The sequence below is a fragment of the Caretta caretta genome, chromosome 10 (assembly GCF_965140235.1).
Source record: "Caretta caretta isolate rCarCar2 chromosome 10, rCarCar1.hap1, whole genome shotgun sequence".
NCBI lineage: Eukaryota > Metazoa > Chordata > Testudines > Cheloniidae > Caretta > Caretta caretta.
The window spans coordinates 31,777,514-31,799,255 of record NC_134215.1 but is presented as its reverse complement, the minus strand read 5'-3'; the positions used below and the strand labels follow the sequence as shown (position 1 = coordinate 31,799,255).

At 43.1% G+C, this 21,742-nt stretch overlaps 1 protein-coding gene across 4 annotated transcripts in view; it reads right to left on the bottom strand.

Moving 5' to 3' along the window:
- Positions 1-19,870, bottom strand: part of MPG (N-methylpurine DNA glycosylase) — a 47,655-nt gene extending 27,785 nt beyond the window's left edge. The window contains exons 1-3 of one of the 4 annotated variants that reach the window (XM_048865962.1): positions 19,696-19,870; positions 5,499-5,728; positions 2,073-2,277 (exon numbers count right to left, since the gene is read on the bottom strand). In XM_048865962.1, coding sequence (XP_048721919.1) covers positions 2,073-2,277; positions 5,499-5,728; positions 19,696-19,855 — 595 coding nt within the window. In that variant the 5' untranslated portion in view covers positions 19,856-19,870. Of the gene's footprint in view, positions 1-2,072; positions 2,278-5,498; positions 5,733-6,282; positions 6,328-6,561; positions 6,700-19,692 lie in introns of those variants that run through there. The other 3 variants (XM_048865960.2, XM_048865959.1, XM_048865958.2) reach the window with 3 other exon arrangements.
- Between the last annotated feature and the right edge of the window lie 1,872 nt (positions 19,871-21,742).

Below are 21,742 nucleotides of genomic sequence, written 5' to 3'. Positions count from 1 at the left end.
GCAAGAAGTTTACTTCAGTCAATCTGTAGTGATTCTTCCCAAACGAGCAGCTCTCAGATGACTTATTAATTTTTCTTTGTGTGCATAAATTGTTCAGAAGACCGAGAGTTTAACTATCTTTAAAAACAACAATGAAACAAGTTTGAAGTTCTTCAAAAATAAGGGAATTTTCTTTTAAGGTATATCAAGGCACAGACTCTGATATTTCACAGTCCTTTTCCAACAGCAGCAACCCCTCATGATTTGGGCAGGAGACACCAAATTTTCCCATCATTCCACCAGATATGAGGACTTGTTATAGCCCATAAAGCTAGCTTGCCTTTATTATATTCACTGCCTTGCCTTCATTATATGCTGCCTATATTCAACAGTAAATATAAGACACATAAGGAAGTAAAATATAAGGCATGTATCCTGTAAGACACTGGCTTCAGCAGTTAGCATAAGACTTGAGGCCTAGGAACTTTGGCACAGATCAGTGACCTAATGATCACCCCTAAGTTTTGGGGAACTGGAAATAATAGTGTGAGGGGGAATTTTGTCCATAATGACATCAGCCAACCACAGGAACATGAGCTAACACCAGCTTTGGGATAAAACGTCCACAAATGTCTGACCACAATAGTGTCATGGCAACGAGTTGACCTACATGACAATAAGTTGAGATCATGAATATGCTAACCTATAGGAGAATGACACGCCAACTTTGGTAGGTGAGGAAACACAAATAAGGAAGAGGGGAGAAACCCCAACGCATTAGACATAGTGGCGTTAGTGTAACATATTATAAAAGCTGTATCCCAGCCTGTATGCGGGAGGAGAGAGAGATGTAGCCCTTGGGAAGGGCCAGAATAATGGCCATTGGTGATGATGAGGAAGGTGATGGCTAACATTTCAGGTTGTTCTGCAAGAGATAATGTGAGTATATGGAGTATATCCTGAGCTGAATGTAGAGATGTACATTCTGTATTATCTCTATCTACCTTACAGAGTTAGTGTGTTTGTGACTGTGCTAAATGTATTAATAAATTATTGTAAATATAGAAGGGTTCCTATAGTGTGAGTGTTGCAACAGTGCACATCGGGGTTCCCAAATATATAGTAATTTTAATAATACTGAGCCTGATATTGGGACACGAACCTGTCAACCCTCAAAGTGATAAATGAGAGTTCTTAATCAATCAATATAATTAATACATAATCTATAGATCCAGCTACATTGTGTCCTCGAAAGACTGTAAACAAATTTATCATGAACCACCATCAGTGTTGTCTAGCACAGAGGTTGCACACATGAGGCAGCATCTCAGGATAACAACACCGAGAATTTTCTAAATTCATCCTAAGAAAAGTTTGTCAAATACAGATTATACCTTAGAGACTCAAATATTATATGTATTCCAGTACTGCCTAGAGGCCTCATCTGAGATCGGGTCCCCATTCTGCTAAATCCATTACATACACGTGGTAAGAGACAGGCCCTGCCTGCAATATGTGTGTAATACTCACTAGTTGTCAATGGCAACATTAAATTTAAAGTGGCCAAGTCTTCCGGGGTTGTTTTTAGCTACGGGTCCATGAGCAGAAGCACCAAGGGTATGTCTACACTACCTGCCAGATCGCTGGGCAGTGATCAATCCAGCAGGGGTCGATTTATTGCGTCTAGCCTCGTCTAGTCTAGATGCGATAAATTGACACCCGAGCGCTCTCCCCTCGACTCCTGTACTCCACCGTTGGGAGAGACACAGGCGAAGTCGACAGGGGAGCAGCAGCAGTCGACTCACTGCAGTGAAGACACCGCGATGAGTAGATCTAAGTACGTGGACTTCAGCTATGTTATTCACGTAGCTGAAGTTGCGTAACTTAAATCGAAACCCCACTCCTCCCCCCCGGCCCCCAGTGTAGGCCAGGCCTAAGTCACGAGGGGAGGCAAAGGTGGTGGTAGCAACTGTCTTTACAGACTAAGAGTCTGTATGAAACTCATAAATGACTGAGGACATGGCAAGTATGAATATCTGCACTATGGAAGCACCTCATTCCGTAATCATTATAACTCTTGAGTCCCCACTTACCCTGGCTGGAAACATTCATGCAGAAATAAATCCCATAGATCTGGTACACATACAGGGTTCCCGGTTTCATGAACATTGCTGCATTTCTTGCAGTTTGCTTCCCTCCCTTTGAATGGGAAGCTGCATCTTCCCCACCCAGATATGCCTCCGTTTCCACAATCCTTCCCCGGAGTTCTCTGCCATCAGGAAGTTTATGAACTAAAATCTGAAAGAGAGGTCAAAAGTGTGTGTTAGTGAGTCCCACAGTAAGGAACCCTTTAGTTGGGTCAACATAGCTATATTAGTCAGGAGTGTGAAGAAAACTCAACCCCCTGACCCATGCAGCTATGCCGACCTAACCCTGAGTGTAGGCACAGCTATGTCGACAGAAGCTAACTTTGTTTGGGGAGCCAGTGTTCCTACAACAAATGAAAAACCTCTTCCATTGATGTAGGCTGCACTTACACTACAAGGCTCTGCTGGCACAGCTACACCAACATAACTATGCCAGAATAGTCCCTGTAGTGTAGACACAGCCTTGGTCACTGGAAAAAGCATGAGAAGTACAGAAATGTAAAGAATCAGGGATTATCACACAGCATAATGGGTGCTTCTCCATCATCTCCCATAGAATGCACTGCAAACTAATGTGAGCTTTTCCAGCTCCCATCCGGTGCCACACCTCAGTCCAAGGATCCAGACACTTACCTATCATAAGTTCCTAACATAAGTTCCATTTTTTTCAATGTGACTGTATCATGCAGTACAAATTTATGTTGTTACATAGGCATAAAATAAGGTCATTTTTTCCAGCCTGCACACTTGTTTTTTGTTCCATCCAACATGTGTATTGGCTGAAGCAAAGAGTGCCACCTGTTAACTCACTGACACTGACTCTAAATCACAACTTTAGCACATCATTAAATGTGTATTATTTAATTCAGAGGAAAATATGACAACAAATATGATGAAATAACTTCATCATTGGACACAGTCTTACCAAGACTAGTACCAAGTTCTGGTCCCCAGCTGGGCACATAGTCATAAACAGGGTATTAATAATACTTTTGTAGTTTCCACACTACATAACATGCAGCGGAGAGACTCTGGGCAACAGCTTGACAAAACTTCGCTATTGAAACAGGCTCCCTGCTGCTGGCACTTAGGTAAATAATTCAGTGTAGGTGGAGAAATAGAGAATGGTGAAAAGAATTTTAAAACGAGAGAGAGAGAGAAACAAAACATAAGCAAAATCCATACACATTGTTTTTTGTGGTTTGACCTAATGTTGTTTCCAGACATCTTGTTTTATTTAATGTGTTTATGAAATACTTCAACGTAGCCTCTTTTGGGCACAAACTCTCTGTTTAATTATACTACATTCTGCACTCCCATATTTAAAAATAAGTGGTTTTGGAATGACCCTCATGAAGCAGAGAGCTTAATTCCTGCCAGATGCTTGCACTGGATTGCTAAAGCAATTGTTGGCCTGATCTAGTAATGGATTTGCCAGAGGTCTGCATCAAACACTACAACTGTTGCATTTTAGAATCTGTTTTTAACAACTCCCGAGTTATCAACAGTATCAGAGAAATTATTGAGTTTACCATTTTCAATCATGGAATATGCACAGAGAGGCTTCAGAAGCATACTAATTTTTTGGCCAGTCTGAAGTCATGATCTGTGACTAATGACAGTCAGCTTTTATGCTCCAAAAGCATCAGACACACATGGATAACTCTTTCTTTTAAACAGAAGAAATGCTGAAGATCAAATTGTGGTTTTAAGATTCACATAGCTATTTCCTTGATTTCTCAGCTACCCCAAATGTGCACAAAGAAAGCCACTCAGGACACCTCTTCCACTGATGATTAGCAAACTACATCTGTATTTTGTCCTCCATTACAGCAAAAACAATTCACTGAAGTAGAATAAAGACAAGGGTTTCTCCTAGTGGAAAAATAAGCAAATGCCCTTACCTATCCTCATTCACTAGTACATATGCAAAATATCCTATGATGTATTCTATTCTATTCAGGTTTCTGTGTCCTATTGACGGTGCATACTAATATGACCAAATGCATTTTAAAGAGTTACTGTCAGGCCAAGTATGGCCCAAAATTTAGGTTTTGTAAGACAAAATCCAAAACTTTTACCAAATCTAAGACTGACAGAAACTTTTCCATGACAACTTAAAAAAAAAAAAATTCCAAGAGCGATAACAGGCACAACACAGGACAATACAGAGCTGGAACACACAAGTTTGAGACCTTTGGAGTGCCTCAGCAGTGTGTGGGTGGAGTTTGAAAGATTTAAGGGCTAATTCTGGGCTAAAGTACACAACTCATCTAACTGAACTATGTAATGGGGATATCTGGTCCCTCAGGGGGAAGGCCGTGAAGATATTATGCAGCTGCTATCACAGCCTCAGGGCTCCTGTGGCTCCCCGCCTATGGGTAGGTAGAGAATGTCAGATGGATGTGCACAGTCAAAGATCCAACAGCCCCACCCCTGTGACACCCACAGCCTGCCCCACAAAACACATTGTATTCTAGTGCAAAGGGATCCTTGATGGAACACAGTTAAGTAGTGCACAAGGAAGGGTGAAATCATGCACCTTGCCTTTTCTGTAGGATCGATCCATGCTGATTCAGGCAGAGTTAAGACCCTTCACATCTGCAAAGAAAGAGGCAATATCTGCCTCTTAAGAGGAGAGAGCTTGGTGTATGTTAAGTGCGAGGCTGTTCCAAGGATACAAGGCAGCACGAAAGAAGGCACAAAGTCTAGAATGGTAGTTTGGGTTTTCAGAGAGAAGTAACTATTCTGACATATTATAGCATTATAATAATCCATAGCCCTTATAAACTGCTATTCATCCATAGATCTCACAGCGCTTTACAAAGGAGGTCAGAAGCATTATCCCCATTTCACATATACAGAAACTGAGACAGAGGAAGGGAAATAACTGGCCCAGGATCACCCAGCACGCCTGAGCTGGGAATAGAACTCAGGTTTCCTGAGTCACAGTTCAGTGCCCTATCCACTAGGCCACCCAGCCAAAGAAAATACAAAGCCAACATATAGGAATACCTGTTACAAGAATAATGGCCCTGGATCAGTCACCAATCCCATTTCAGTGAGTAAACCGGATTAAAAAAAAATAAAGCTTCAAGATAAGCTTAATGCAAAATGCAATAGAAAAGAGATCTGATAAGAGACTGGTTCTGCTCATACAACCAAAATGGGCCCAACCCTGTTCCCAAAAGTCCCAGTGATTTCACCAAGAGCAGGAGTGAGCCCATATTTCCTGTAACAGCAGAGAGCCTTGGAATTAAAACCCAGTAAAAGGATGCAGTTATGGTCCAACAACTTATGTTGTTGGTGTGTGCTGTACCATAAAGTAAACCTATTGGCACGGACACGAGCGTGAGTCCTTGTATCAATTACCTGTCCTAGAAATGATTTAGCCAGGTTGATGCAGGGTTGGTTGAAAAAGTCTGTCCCTAGCCGGGAAGATGTCCTCTTCTCTTCACTGAAGTATTTGCTGCTTACTGGAGAGGAATTCCCATCAAGGAGAACTGTCAGGCTCCCAGAGGTGTCAGCTGGAGAGAAGCCTGGTTTACTTTGGACAGCATTTAATGGAGTTAACCGCTTTCTTTTTCTTGGCATCATTCTGGAAAACTGTCATTTAAAAAAAAATGAAATAAACTCTTTTTATGTATTTACTGGAACTAATGTCCATGATGGTGACCTTTACACAGATCCTTTTATCCAAATGAATACAAAAGCTCTAATTTATTGGACAAACTAGACACAGTCTACAACCAGGTTACACACTTATAGGCAGCTAAGTCAGGCAATGCAAAGTTGGCCTCTGCTCTGACAAGTGTTTGTAAAATAGCAGCCCGGGGCTCCAGTTTTTCTCTTTTACGGAATCCAAATCAAATCAAATCTGCTAAATTTACAAGTAAAAATAAATTTCTAATTGCTAGCCCTGAAAACAACCTGTAACAAAGATTATGCAATTCTGTTAAATGATACACAAGCCAAAGAAAACTAAGAACCATTTCAAGACCTGTGCTGGCTCAGCAGGGCTCACAGCAGTAAAGAGAAACAAACAGTTCAGACAGCAAAGTGAGCAGAAAAGGCTCTGAACATACACAGTCCACAGATCAGTCAAGTAAGAAGATGACATTCTTCACGCTAACAAACTCGTTTAGTCCGAACGTACTGGATTATAGCAAGCACGGTGGTAGCACATCTGCTGTAGACATGCTTGCATCAGAACTTCTGTTAAAACTGCCTAAGTATGATCCCAAATAACTTTTGAACATTTACACATCAGTGAGATGAGTGGCAGTGTTCAGCGCACAGGGTTGGGAATCAGGAGACCTGGGTACTTTTTCTGGTTCTGCCACTGACTTGATGTGCGAGCTTCAGAAAATCACTGTTCCACTCTTTGTGTCACAGTTGCAATATCTGTAAAACAGGGATAATTACATTTACTCACCTGTATAAAGCACTTGAAGATCTACGCTAAGTATTAATATGACTTGGGCACTCGGAAGCAAAGTTCACATCTCACGCAGGTAAAACCAGTGAGGTTCACCTTTGCTGCTGTACTGTTGGACTGGAGACTTTTTCCTGCAAGGCACATCTGAAAAAGCAAAGGCCAGCAAGAACAGTTTCGAGGACTGTGTGTGTTTCAATGTAACAGTTCCTTTGGGCCTGTCAAAAAATGCTATGAAGCTGTATATTGGGATGTCACGAAAGGGGACAGGGCTTTTGTTAGAATACAACCACTCACTATGCTCAGAAGCAATTTACAACTCTTCAGGGTGAACTATTCCCCTCCAAATCTAGTAAAAGACCAGCTCACCAGTAGGGACTATTTACACACAACGTTTAGAGGGGGTCTTGGCTCATCCATTTTTGAGTTATTAGTGTACAAAAGAATATTTTAAATGGTGGGAAAAGTGCATTTTTCCCATATTCCAATAATATAAAATGCCTTAAAGGCCAAAATCAAGTTCAAGCCTTCTCAAAATTCTTTTCTGGGACCAAGCTAAGAAAGCTCCAGCCACAAAGGGAAAAACTTTCAGGAGGTTGTGAGCATGCGAAAACAGGAGCTTTATAGTACATCTACACTGCAGTGGTGGGTGTGAATGGCAGCTCCAGTAGATGCACCCATGCTAGCTGTACTTTAGGTAGCTTGCTAAAAAGAGCAGTGAGGATGTCGTCAACAGGTGGGCTTGTGCAGCAGGTGCTGAAGCCCAGGCCGGAGCATCCTCTGCTATTTTTAATGAGCTAGCTAGGGTACAGCGAGCATGGGTGCATCTACTCAAGCTGCATATCGCACCCACAGCTGCAGTGTAGACATATTCTTGACGGAAAGCTCAGCGTAACTCTGCTATAATATGAATCACTTCACCAATCTCTGAAATGACGCCACCTCTAGATGAATGCTTGCCATGTTCCAAGCAAAAGTGCTCAACAGGAAATGAAGAACAATCCTGTACAAACTGAAACTGCAGGGGAAAGAATTACATAATAAGTATGTAATTGCCTACACTGATGTGTGGCAAGAACACCTATATACTTCTAAAAATGCCATGGATGCTGAAAGCCATTTGTTCCAACATTTTATGTCTCTCTTGACCGATGGCCCCTTCAACAGCACAGTGCCCTAGTGCCAGCTCAGTACTGACTCAGATTAAATAGTGCCCCCTACTGAATCACCAACACTATTTCCTGTAACACCACATTCTGTGATGACAGACCGGTCAACAGCACATATATAAAAGGTTTTGATGCTGCTCAGCACTTGACATGCCCCATGTAGCCCAAGTTCTGAGCACACACTGCTGCTGCTCAGGCACACCCAGCCTTCTCTAGTTATTCTAACCAGAGTGCATTCACAGGCGGCTCCTTCCAGAGTATTTATAAAGGAGGAGAGGGCATGAAGGTCTTCACCAACTACAGAGCCAGCCACGTCACATGGCAATGGCTCACCAGTGCAGATTGCACCTGCTAGAGCAGGCTTCCTGCCCACTCCTGTATGTGCCTTTAGTAGAGAGCAAACATGAAATGGTTAAAAGCATGCTGCTGCTCTAGCTGCTTCTGGAGAAGCAGATGGCTCCAGAGGGAGGTCCCCAACTGCCCAGGCTTCTGATAACTAGGAGAAACACATAGCCAATTGCTTGCCGGACACGAAGGTTGCAGATCTCTCAATGACAGACAGACAGACTTATGTGCAGTCCTGGTAAGAGATTCGAGTCCAGGACTCCATGGTGGCATTCTCTGAAATGCTTCTAGTTCCACACGCAGAGCCAGTTAGACAGGCAGAAATGCAGCATCTCGATGGGTGGCTGAGGCAGTGGTGTTGGGAGGAGGGATTTATGTTTATTAGGAATGGAGGAACCTTTTGGGAAAGGAGGAGCCTGTACAGGAAGGATGGGCTCCACCTAAATCAAAATGGAACCAGATTGCTGGCAAGTAAAATTAAAAAGTTGGTAGAAAAATTTTTAAACTAAAAGCTGGGGGAAAGCCAACAGATGCAGAAAAGCACTTTTTTCGGACAGAGACATCCCTTAGGGAAGGATCTATTTAACAGGGATTCTCCATAGCCTAGTAAAAAGGAAAGGATAGGAGTTTATAAAGTACCTGTAGGCTAGGAAGAGAAACAATCAACTTAAAAAGAGTCCCATTCAACTACATCACATGAATGCAGTCAACTAAATATTGACAAATTTTATAAGTGCTTGTATACAAATGCTAAAAATCTAAATACTAAGACGGGTGAACTTGAGTGCCTGGTATTAAATGTCAATATTGATATAATAGGCATCACAGAAACTTGGTGGAAAGATGATAATCAAGAAGCCTGCCAAACAATCAGTGAGGCCACTGGACAACCGATAAGCTAAAGGAGCACTCAAGGAAGACAAGGCAATTGTGGAGAAGCTACTTGAATTATTTGCACTGGTCTTCACTGCAGACCATGTGTTGGAGATTTCCACACCTGAACCATTCTTTTTAGGTGACAACTCTGAGAAACTGTCCCAGACTGAGGTTTCAATAGAGATGGTTTTGGAACCAATTCACCCCAACAGTTCTGAAGGAATTCAAATATGAGACTGCAAAACAAGTAACTGTGGTATGTAAAAAGAAAAGGAGTACTTGTGGCACCTTAGAGACTAACCAATTTATTTGAGCATAAGCTTTTGTGAGCTACAGCTCACTTCATCGGATGCATACTGTGGAAAGTATAGAAGATCTTTTTATATACACAAAGCATGAAAAATGGGTGTTTACCACTACAAAAGGTTTTCTCTCCCCCCACCCCACTCTCCTGCTGGTAATATGTAAATGGTAATATGTAATGGTAAAATGTGGACTCCCTCCTCAGGCCCTACGCTACCAGCACTCCCAGCTACCTTTGAGACACCACTGACTTCCTGAGGAAACTACAATCCATCGGTGATCTTCCTGATAACACCATCCTGGCCACTATAGATGTAGAAGCCCTCTACACCAACATTCCACACAAAGATGGACTACAAGCCATCAAGAACACTATCCCCGATAATGTCATGGCTAACCTGGTGGCTGAACTTTGTGACTTTGTCCTTACCCATAACTATTTTACATTTGGGGACAATGTATACCTTCAAATCAGCGGCACTGCTATGGGTACCCGCATGGCCCCACAGTATGCCAACATTTTTATGGCTGACTTAGAACAACGCTTCCTCAGCTCTCGTCCCCTAACGCCCCTACTCTACTTGCGCTATATTGATGACATTTTCATCATCTGGACCCATGGAAAAGAAGCCCTTGAGGAATTCCACCATGATTTCAACAATTTCCATCCCACTATCAACCTCAGCCTGGTCTAGTCCACACAAGAGATCCACTTCCTGGACACTACAGTGCTAATAAACGATGGTCACATAAACACCACCCTATACTGGAAACCTACTGACTGCTATTCCTACCTACATGCCTCCAGCTTTCACCCTGACCACACCACACGATCCATTGTCTACAGCCAAGCTCTACGATACAACCGCATTTGCTCCAACTCCTCAGACAAACACCTACAAGATCTCTATCAAGCATTCTTACAACTACAATACCCACCTGCGGAAGTGAAGAAACAGATTGATAGAGCCAGAAGAGTTCCCAGAAGTCACCTACTACAGGACAGGCCTAACAAAGAAAATAACAGAACGCCACTAGCCGTCACCTTCAGCCCCCAACTAAAACCCCTCCAACGCATTATTAAGGATCTACAACCTATCCTGAAGGATGACCCAACACTCTCACAAATCTTGGAAGACAGGCCAGTCCTTGCCTACAGACAGCCCCGCAACCTGAAGCAAGTACTCACTACCAACCACATACCACACAACAGAACCACTAACCCAGGAACCTGTCCTTGCAACAAAGCCTGTTGCCAACTGTGCCCACATATCTATTCAGGGGACACCATCACAGGGTCTAATAACATCAGCCACACTATCAGACGCTCGTTCACCTGCACATCCACCAATGTGATATATGCCATCATGGGCCAGCAATGTCCCTCTGCCATGTACATTGGTCAAACTGGACAGTCTCTACGTAAAAGAATAAATGGACACAAATCAGATGTCAAGAATTATAACATTCATAAACCAGTCGGAGAACACTTCAATCTCTCCGGTCACACGATTACAGACATGAAAGTTGCGATATTACAACAAAAAAACTTCAAAACCAGACTCCAGCGAGAGACTGTTGAATTGGAATTCATTTGCAAATTGGATACAATTAACTTAGGCTTGAATAGAGACTGGGAGTGGCTAAGTTATTATGCAAGTAACCTATTTCCCCTTGTTTTTTCCTACCCCCCCCCGACGTTCTTGTTAAACCCTGGATTTGTGCTGGAAATGGCCCACCTTGATTATCATACACATTGTAAGGAGAGTGATCACTTTAGATAAGGTATTACCAGCAGGAGAGTGGGGTGGGGGGGAGAGAAAACCTTTTCTAGTGGTAAACACCCATTTTTTCATGCTTTGTGTGTATAAAAAGATCTTCTACACTTTCCACAGTATGCATCCGATGAAGTGAGCTGTAGCTCACGAAAGCTTATGCTGAAATAAATTGGTTAGTCTCTAAGGTGCCATAAGTACTCCTTTTCTTTTTGCGAATACAGACTAACACGGCTGTTACTCTGAAACCTGTGGTATGTAACCTACTGCTTAAATCAGCCTCTGTACAAGATGATGGGAGGATAGCTAATGTAACTCCAATTTTTTTAAAAAGCTCCAGCGGTGATCCTGACAATTACAGGCCAGTAAGCCTAACTTCAGTAGCAGGCAAATTGATTAAAACTATAGTAAAGAACAGAATCATCAGACACATAAATTAACACAATATGTTGGGGAACAGTCAACATGGTTTTGTAAAGGAAAATCATGCCTCACCAATCTATTAGAAATCTTTGAGGGGGTCAACAAACATGTGGACAAGGGTGATCCAGTGGATATAGTCTACTTGGACGTTTTGGAAACCTTTGACAAGGTCCCACATCAAAGCCTCTTAAGCAAAGTAAGCAGTCATGGGATAAGAGGGAAGGTCCTCTCATGGATCAGTAACTGGTTAAAAGACAGGAAACAAAGGTTAGAAATAAATGGTCAGTTTTCATAGCAAAGAGAGGTAAACAGTGGGATCCCTCAAGGAGCTGTACTGGGACCAGTGTTCTTCAACATATTCATAAAGGATCTAGGAAATAGATTAAACGGTGAAATGGCAAAATTTGCAGATGACACTGAATTACTCAAGATAGTTAAATCCAAAGCAGACTGTAAAGAGTTACAAGGGATCTCACAAAACTGAATGACTGGACAACTAAATGGCAGGTGAAATTCAATGTTGATTAATGCAAAGTAATACACATTGGAAAACAACTATACATACAAAATGATGGGGACTAAATTAGCTGTCACCACTCAAGAAAGATCTTGGAGTCATTGTGGACAGTGCTCTGAAAACATCCACTCAATGTGCAGCAGCATTCAAAAAAGCTAACCAAATGTTAGGAACCATTAGGAAATGGACAGATAAGACAGAAAATATCACTATGTAAATCTACCCCTTGAATACTGCATGTAGTTCTGGGCACCCTGTCTCTGCAGAAATATATTAGAATTGGAACAGGCACAGAGAAGGGCAACAAAAATGATCAGGGATATGGAAGAGCTGTTATACAAGGAGAGTTTAAAAAGACGGAGAATTTTCAGCTTGGAAAAGAGATGAGTAAGGGACGATCTGACAGAGGTGTATAAAATCACGAATGATGTGGAGAAAGTGAATAGGGAAGTGTTATTTACCCCTTCACATAAGAACTGGGGCTCATCCAATGAAATTAACAGGCAGCAGGTTCAAAACAAACAAAAGGAAATACTTCACTCAACATACAGTCAACCTGTGGAACTCATTGCCAAGGGATGCTGTGAAGGCCAAAAATAAAACTGGGTTCAAAAAGGAATTGGATAAGTTCATGGAGGATAGGTCCACCAATGGCTATTATCCCAGATGATCAGGGACCCAACCCTATTCCCCAGATGTCCCTAAACTCTGACTGCGAGAAGCTGGGACTGGATAACAAGGGATGGATCACTCAGTAATTGCTCTGTTCAATCCCTTTGAACCACGTGGCAGTGGCTGCTGTTGGAAGACAGGATACTGGGCTAGAAGGACCATTGGTCTTACTCACTATGGCCCTCCTTATGTTCCTCTCCCATCATGGATTCAGCTGCTCAAGCAAAATCAATCACCCTCTTTTCCACTTAACATACAAAATCAGGCTCTCACCTATAGCCCAGGACCTGAGGGGTCAGACAGTATTCTCAGCTCCTCTATGCAACAGCTAGACCTGCCTCTCCCTCTCACAGCTCTCCAGAGAGAGAGGAGGCTTCTGCTAACATTTCTTTGCCAGCCAGGTCACAGCAGGATGCCCTAGCACTATAGCAGAGGGAGACAAGCTGAGAGGTAAAGGACCCCACAGTATGGACTCTTGCCAATCATACAGCAGCCAAGAGGTACAGAAAATTTAAAGAAACAATTCTGGCAAGTACGCAGAAAGAAATCTGGATGTGGCAGGGGGCTGGCTAGCTGAAACAGGGGCTGAGTTGATCTCTAATGACATCGGGACAGGACGGCACAGAGTACCAATTGCTATGCTGGAATGTTGCACCAGATAAAAGTAAATTCCCCTCCCTCTTCCTCTCCTGTCTCAACCAAACTCCACTCAGGGAAAGTGAAACAAGCGTAATGGCATTTCTTGAGTGCTGCAGACAGAGGAAAGTAAGGCAGGTCTATCTTTTACATGTGGCTCTCCAGAAGCAGATACCAAGCCCGTCAGCTGTCAAGTCCCTCCCCTCAGATAAGCCATCTCCTGGACTTTTGGCATAGAGTGTAGTGTTCAGCCCCCACAACACCCTACAGTGTGACATCCCAACCTTGTACAGCATTCCAGCATAGCAAATGGGACACTGTCTGCTCTGTCCTGTTATCAGAGATTAACCCAGTCCCTGCTCCCAAGAAGGGAGTGGAGGCAGAGGCTAGCCAATTATGATTATAATCTGTAAGTGAACTATATTTTTTAAATTTTTTTTAAATAAAGACCTTGATTGTGGGTTTATTCCTACCAATACTTTAAAAGTCTGGCAAAATGAATGAAGGTTACACCCACCCTTAGTGACTATTGGGGATGTTAGTTTCCTGTAAGAAAGAACTCCCAGTACATTCCCATCCATCTGGCTGCCACATGTAATGTAACATCTGACCAGAAATCTGATTAGTTCTGAAACAAAACATTTATCCTGCTGCGAAGAACAGGGGAAGATTAAGGGGGAAGAGAAGAACTGATGAAAATTCACAGCTTCAAAATCTACACACAGCTTTTTTTTTTACTGAAGCCATTCCAGGCTCTTTTCAACATTCAAACACACGGCACAAACCTGAAATGACAAAATTACATATTAAAAGTGAAAAACAAACAGGAGTTAAGACTAAAACTGACAACAAACGTCAGCCGGCTCAACATCCTGGGATTTTAATCAACTGAACTGATATCAATTATCATTTGGAAAGATATTACATATATGGTTTAGGGAACAGAGAAAGGGAGTAAGGGTCATGACTTCTAACCTAAAGGAAGGCAAAAACTGAGTTGAGGTGACAGCACAGATCCCCAAAACAAGGATATTTAGGAGGCTAGCAGAGCACAGACCCACATGGGCATGAGGAAAGCTTAAGTGTGTGAGGCACCACTGACATTCCAGCAAAAGATAGTCCCTTCCATAGCAAAGTGGCCTAGTTTCCAGTGTTACAGCAGTCTCTCCTTGTGAGAAGCCTCTATTTTCCAAAATAAACTTGCAGCACATTTCTGACAGGCCTTGGACCAGGCTTCTTCCTTCCCTTCCCCATAGACAAAGTATATACTATTTCTAGGAGATCTCATGCAGGTCACATTTCTCTGCAGCAGTTGCTTCTCCAGGCATTAGCTGTGTCATTACACCATCTACCCCAGAGACTGTATGGCATTCAATACCCTATCTATATAACTGAATCCCTGGCCAATCTATTTACATTTCTATGTACAAAAATAACTATGTTAAATGAAGGTTATTTAGGTTAATAAATCAACTCAAAAGTTAGGAAATGGCAGAATGTAAGTAACTGCAATCTCAATGCACCACTATTGTGCATATGCATTATACATTCTGTATTTACATAATCACATACTCTTTTTCCCCCATGGGACAGCCTTATTCAATGCACAGGCTGGATGGTGCTCAGGAAATGAGGAAACTATATTTCTTTCAATCCTGAACATTTAATGTAATATTTACTTCACACCATCTATGGCCAATAATGTTAAAACCAATCAGAAGTAATTTTTTTTAAATATTAGGAACGAAAGAAATCCTAACAATATATGGATCCATGATGCATATAGATGGTGATTACATCATTAATGATGCAAACAAGACAAGAGTGTTCAATCAAGATTTCTGTTCTTAATTTGGCAAGAAGCTGGATGATATATTGGTGTCACATGATAGTGAAATCCTTTCTGTGCCAACAGTAACTAAGAAGGACATTAAACAGACTCACCAAAAGATAAATATTTTTAGAATGACAAATCAGGATAATTGGCACCTGTTTTAAAAGAGTAGGCCGAGGACATTTCTGGAGCACTGATATTAATATTTAATAAATCTTTTAATACAAAAAGAGTAAATGGGATCATAAGGGTAATTATAGGTCAGACTGACACTGATCCTGGCTGATACAAGGCTCAATCAATAAAGAATAAAAGGATGGTAGAATTAATGCCTGACGAGATTTTTTTTTTTTTTTTAACGGAAAATAGGTCCTTTCAAATAAGCTTGATTTTTTAAGTGTTGATACAATATGCTTTGACTTCTGCAAGTCTTTGTACCTCATGATATGCTGATTAAAATAGTATCATTCAGAAATCAATATAGCACACATTAAATGGATTAGAAACTGTCTGAGATCTCAAAACGTCATTGCTAACAGAGACCCATCATCAAGCTGGGGGGCTTCTACTAGGGACACACAACGATCAGCTTTCATTACAATGATATTGAATATCTTTATCAACCATCTGGAAGACAATATAAAATCCAGTGGCCTGATAAATGTTGCAGATGACACAAAAAATGTTGGGTTGTAAATAAGGATGAAAACCTGTCACCCCAGCAGAGCAATCTGGACTGTGTGGCAACTTTGGGGTGATCGAAGTATTTTAATACAGCCAAATGCAGATCATATATTTAGGAACAAAGAACGCAGGCCATACTTACAGAATGGGGAACTATATCTTTGAATGCAGTGACTGTGAAAAGGACTTTGGGGTAACAATGAAAACTGACTGAACATGTGTGCTCATGGCAATGCCGCTGCCAAAAGAGCAAATTCAACCCTTGAATGTATAAGCAGCAGAATATTAGGTAGCAATAGGGAGATGTTATTACCTCTGTATTTGACACTGGTGATACCATTAATGGAATACTATGTCCAATCGCATATATTTGTAAAGAAATATGCTCTAGTTAGTTATTGGACTTAATGAGGAATATACAGGGTGAAATACTCTGGCCTGTGTGACACAGGAGGTCAGACTAGGTGATCATAATGGTCCCTTCTGGCCTTAATATGTATGGATTTATAAGTCTTGCATTTCCTGTTTTTGCTGAAGACCCCTTGGAGGAGCCAAGAACTCCGGTGGTAACTATGACAACGCTTAACTGAAGGAACAGGATTGTTACTGATTCTTTCCTCCAAAACTATCCGGCAATTGAGCTAGCTAGGCATTAACAAACAAAGCACCAAGAGTATAAAAAGTCTGAATAAAAATCCCTCTCTTCACACAGGTTCCACTTCCTTGGTGCCTGTAATATAATTTCCCTACCAGTTCTTCAGTCATCCACAGTCTTCAAAGTAGACAATACCTGAATTTCAAATGTAAATTCCAGCTCCCTTAAGGTTTTTCCCCAGGACTTCTTTACATATTGTAAAGAATTAAACAAAAGAACAACCCTGTTATTACCTCTGCAGATTCCTTTAAAGCAGGGATGTCAGAACTCACAAGTTAGCAGCCCAAGGCCAAGTGGATATTGTATTGGGAGGTTTCCCTAAGGAAGCAGCAAGTGATTCTGTCACTATGCCCTCTGATGTAGTACTAACTCAATGCCCCAGCAAGGCTTAATGGGCACTGTGCTGATGGAGACCCCTTCTTTTAGATGAGACATAAAAGGGAGGTACTGATTACTTGTAGCCCAGTGATACCCATACTTCAGTGGTTCAGTAGCCAAATTACCAATCAACATTACCCAAAAGAGCCACAGTAATGTGAATTCATTGTTTCATTCACTATAGTACTATTCATATTTAAACAGCATGATGGGAAATATTTAGTTATATAATTCTCACAGCAAAGAAGTTAATAACTTGATGCAAGTTGACAACTGATTAACAACATAGTAAAAGCATCTTGATTGGTTAATAAGTTAGGTTGGTTAACAATTAAATCACACACTGTTTTAATACCACGTGCTGCAAAGATCCACAGAAGACACATTAAAGAGCCACTTACAGCTCGTGAGTCACAATTTGAGTATCAGTGCTGTAGCCATTCAAGATCCTGAGACGCTATTTATGCTATTTACCAATGTTTATCTTGGTTTATCATGATTAACAACCTTGACACTAAACTAGGCCCCAAACTTGTGAAAATTTAAACACTCAAGTAGTCTCAGGGAATCAACATCCAATGAGACTTAAGCATGCCAGTTTCTGCAGGACTGGGGACCAAACTCCTTAGGTGGTTTCAAATTAATACAGCATTATGCTTCGCTGACAGTCCTAGACTGTTTATGCAAGGCTGCTGTTAGACAATAGCTGCCTTCCAGCTTGTACAGCACACACTTAGCTGAAGTGAAAAATGCAAGCAGAACTTTAAGTTCTTGCTAGGGCGTCTGTACCCTCAACTGTTGGAAGATAAGCACTTTCCCAGGAACACAGACATAACTTTTAGGGCTGTCAATTAATCTCAGTTAAACTCACATAATTAACTCAAAAAAAAAAAACATGATTAATCACAGTTTTAATTGCACTGTTAATAGAATATCAATTGAAATTTATTAAATATTCTTGGATGTTTTTCTACATTTTCAAATATATTGATTTCAGTTTCAACACAGAACACAAAGTGTACAGTGCTCACTTTATATTATATTTATTACAAATATTTGCACTGTAAAAATGATAGACAAAAGAAATAGTATTTTTCAATTCACCTCATACAAGTACTGTAGTGCAATCTCTTTATCGTGAAAGTGCAATTTACAAATATAGATTTTTTTTTGTTACATAACTGCACTCCAAAACAAAGTAAAACTTCAATCCTACTTCTTATTCAGCCAATCGCCAAGACAAACACGTTTGTTTACATTTACAGGAGATAATGCTGCCTGCTTCTTATTTACAGTGTCACCTGAAAGTGAGAACAGGCGTTCGTGTTGCAATTTTGTAGCTGCCATTGCAAGGCATTTACGTGCCAGATATGCTAAACAGTCATATGGCCCTTCATGCTTTGGCCACTTTTCTAGAGGACACACTTCCATGCTGAGGACACTCGTTAAAAAAATAATGTGTTAATTAAATTTGTGACTGAACTCCTCAGGGGAGAATTGCATGTCTCCTGCTCTGTTTTACCTACATTCTGCCATACATTTCATGTTATAGCAATTTCGGATGATGACCCAGCACGTTGTTCCTTTTAAAAACACCTTCACCACAGATTTGACAAAACGCAAAGAAGGTACCAGTGCAAAATTTCTAAAGATAGCTACATTACTCAACTCAAGGTTTAAGAATCTGAAGTGCCTTCCAAAATCTGAGAGGGACAAGGTGTGGAGCATGCTTTCAGAAGTCTTAAAAGAGCAACACTCCGATGTGGAAACCGCACAACCCAAATCACCAAAAAAGAAAATCAACCTTCTGCTGGTGGCATCTGACTCAGAAGATGAAAATGAACATTCATTAGTCCACACTGCTTTGGATTGTTATTGAGCAAAACCTATCATCAGCATGGACACATCCTCTGGAATGGTGGTTGAAGCATCAAGGGACATATGAATCTTTAGCCCATCTGGCAGGTAAATATCTTGTGATGCTAGCTACAACAGTGCCATGCGAGCACCTGTTCTCACTTTCAGGTGACATTGTAAACAAGAAGTGGGAAGCATTATCTCCTGCAAATGTAAGCAAACTTGTTTGAGTGACTGGCTGAACAAGAAGTAGGACTGAGTGGACTCGCAGGCTCTAAAATTTTACACTGTTTTATATTTGAACACAGGTTTTTTGGTACATAATTCTACACTGGTAAGTTCAACTTTCATAATAAAAAGATTTCACTATAGTACTTGTACTAGATGAATTGAAAAATATTATTTCTTTTGTTTTTTACAGTGCAAATATTTGTAATAAAAATAAAGTGAGCACTGTGTTGTAATAAAAATCAATATATTTGAAAATGTAGAAAACATCCAAAATATTTAAATAAATGATATTCTATTATTGTTTAACAGTGCGATTAATCGTGCAATTAACTTTTTTAATCACTTGACAGCCCTAATAACTTTGTATTGCCCTGTTCGCACTTCCCAGTCTGAGAAGTCAGTTGCCTTCAGAGAAAGGCAACACATAGGGACCGTTACTTAGTCTGTGCCCATAGGGACAGCTGACCCCAGGAAGGGCAGAGGGTATCCCATTTACAGACCAAGTACTGTCTTAAAGCAGAAGAAGCCGCAACCAAACCCTCCTCTTCTGAAGAGCTGGCAGAGAGGCTAGAGCTGGCCTGCACCCCCTGCTCCTCCTCCCCCCCCCCAACTACTGGGGGAGCCCCAACAAGGAAGGGGGAAGTGGGCTGCAGCCAGTGCCCCTCCTCCCCCAACTGCTGGAGGAGCCCCCGGGGGGGAGGGGGCTGCAGCCAGACCCCCCCACACTGGGGTTTCTCGCTGGGCGCGGTCCGGGGGGGGCAGTCCGTGCTGCTCACCTGGGCCGTGCGCCTCCAGCCGGCGCTGCAAGCGGGGACGAGGCCGAGCTCGGGGAGGGCCGAGGGAGCCCCGCCTCACCGGAAGGACCGCGGGCTCCCGGCTCCGGAGTCCCGCCCCCGAGCCACCTTCCGCCCTCCCGTTTCCCCGGCCCGAGCGCCCCATGCACCCTCTGGGCAAAGCCCTCGGCGGGAGCTTCAGGCCCCTGCGCTTCCCTCAGGGAGACTCCCCCTCCCCCTCCCCCTCCCCCTCCCCCTCCCCCTGGCCTCTCCCCGTCCGGGGCCCCCTTGGTCCCCGCCCGCCCCCCGCAGGCAGACAGGCCCCAGTTCTGCTCTCCTGGGCTCCCCCCTCCCTGCCCCTTGAACCCGCACCTCGCCCTGGACACCCGCACCCTTTGTTACTATGGGCCTGAGTCCGGGGGGGCTCCCAGATAGCTGGGGGCACAGGCCTGCCCTGGAGAGTGCAGGTTAGGGTGGGCTCCCAGGCGATGTGGGGGCACAGGCCTGACCTAGAGAGTGTGGGTTAGGGGGGCTCCCAGCTACAGGGGGGCACAGGCCTGCCCTGGAGAGTGCAGGTTAGGGTGGGCTCCCAGGCGATGTGGGGGCACAGGCCTGACCTAGAGAGTGTGGGTTAGGGGGGCTCCCAGCTACAGGGGGGCACAGGCCTGCCCTGGAGAGTGCAGGTTAGGGTGGGCTCCCAGGCGATGTGGGGGCACAGGCCTGACCTAGAGAGTGTGGGTTAGGGGGGGCTCCCAGCTACAGGGGGGCACAGGCCTGCCCTGGAGAGTGCAGGTTAGGGGCGGCTCCCAGCTACAGGGGGAGGGGCACAGGCCTGCCCTGGAGTCTGATGGCATGCGCAGCTACAACCCAAATAAGATCCTTCATTTATTGGTAGTTTGTCCATCATGATCCTTCCATTAAATGCATGTGTAGGTGCGTACGCTCCCCCCAGTCATGGGCAGCCCTGCATGTGCACAGCACTGAAATACCAATCTCCATACATTAGGCATGTTAATTACCTTATTTTTATTGTATAAAATCCAAGGTACTTGCTCCTATGCTTGGGCAGAGGTAGCTGTCCCTCACTCCCCCTGTCAGAATCTGATTTATCTGAGTTCTGGCATAGCTTCCCACTCACCTTTCTGTCCTATGCAGAGCCCTACTTCCCTCATGCTCTGCTGGGCCCTGGCAGAACCTTGCTTCCTCCAGCAGAACTTCCTACCCCTCACCCCATCCAAAGCAATTCTCCCTACATCCCTCCCTCTTGGCATGAGACTGCCACACCACAGATCATTTTCTACCAGATGTGTTAGCTGCAGTTTTCCCAACTGAATCTCATTGCTATTTTCTGCTCATGTTTCTAATCTGTAGGAGGGGACTGGATGGGGTGTCTACCTCACAACTGGCCTGAATAGGTAAAAAGGGCCTAATAACCCTTTGACAGGCTGTACCTGGAGAAGAGTCAGGGCTGCTAAGCTCTAACTGATGATAAAGCACAGCTGGGCAGGCCCATGCTGAGCTCATATAAAACCAGGAAGTGGGGATGCAAGATGGGGGCTATAGGAAGGAATGTGACAGTTGCCTCCAGGGAGGAGGGGTGTTGGTAAGAGACAAAAAGAAATAAGTCTTGGGATCCTACTTGGGAATAGAGATGCTGGCAATTACTTGAGAGAGAGTGAAGTGGCCACATGGAACAGAGGATGTTCTCCTGGTAATTAAGAGTGGGCTAGCAGAGGGAGAGACAGGTAGGTGGGAAACAGCAACAGGGTCTGAGATTGGATAGTGTGTGGTTTTGGGGCTGGAACTTGCAGGAGAGGGTGGGCTTAGGTTCCCCTACCAGCTACTAAAAAAGTGGCACTGTTTAGGTAGAGTAACATGCCTGAGACCATGAGACTTTGATACCCCAGAAGGGGAAAACTATAGTAACCTGGCTAGTGGGCCAAGCCATGAAGAGGGAGTAACTGAATCCAGTGAAAGAGGGAGGGTGGGGAACCAAGGAAGGTGTATCAGACTGGTTGAAAACTAATCCCCAGATGTGGCCACAAGGAGGTGC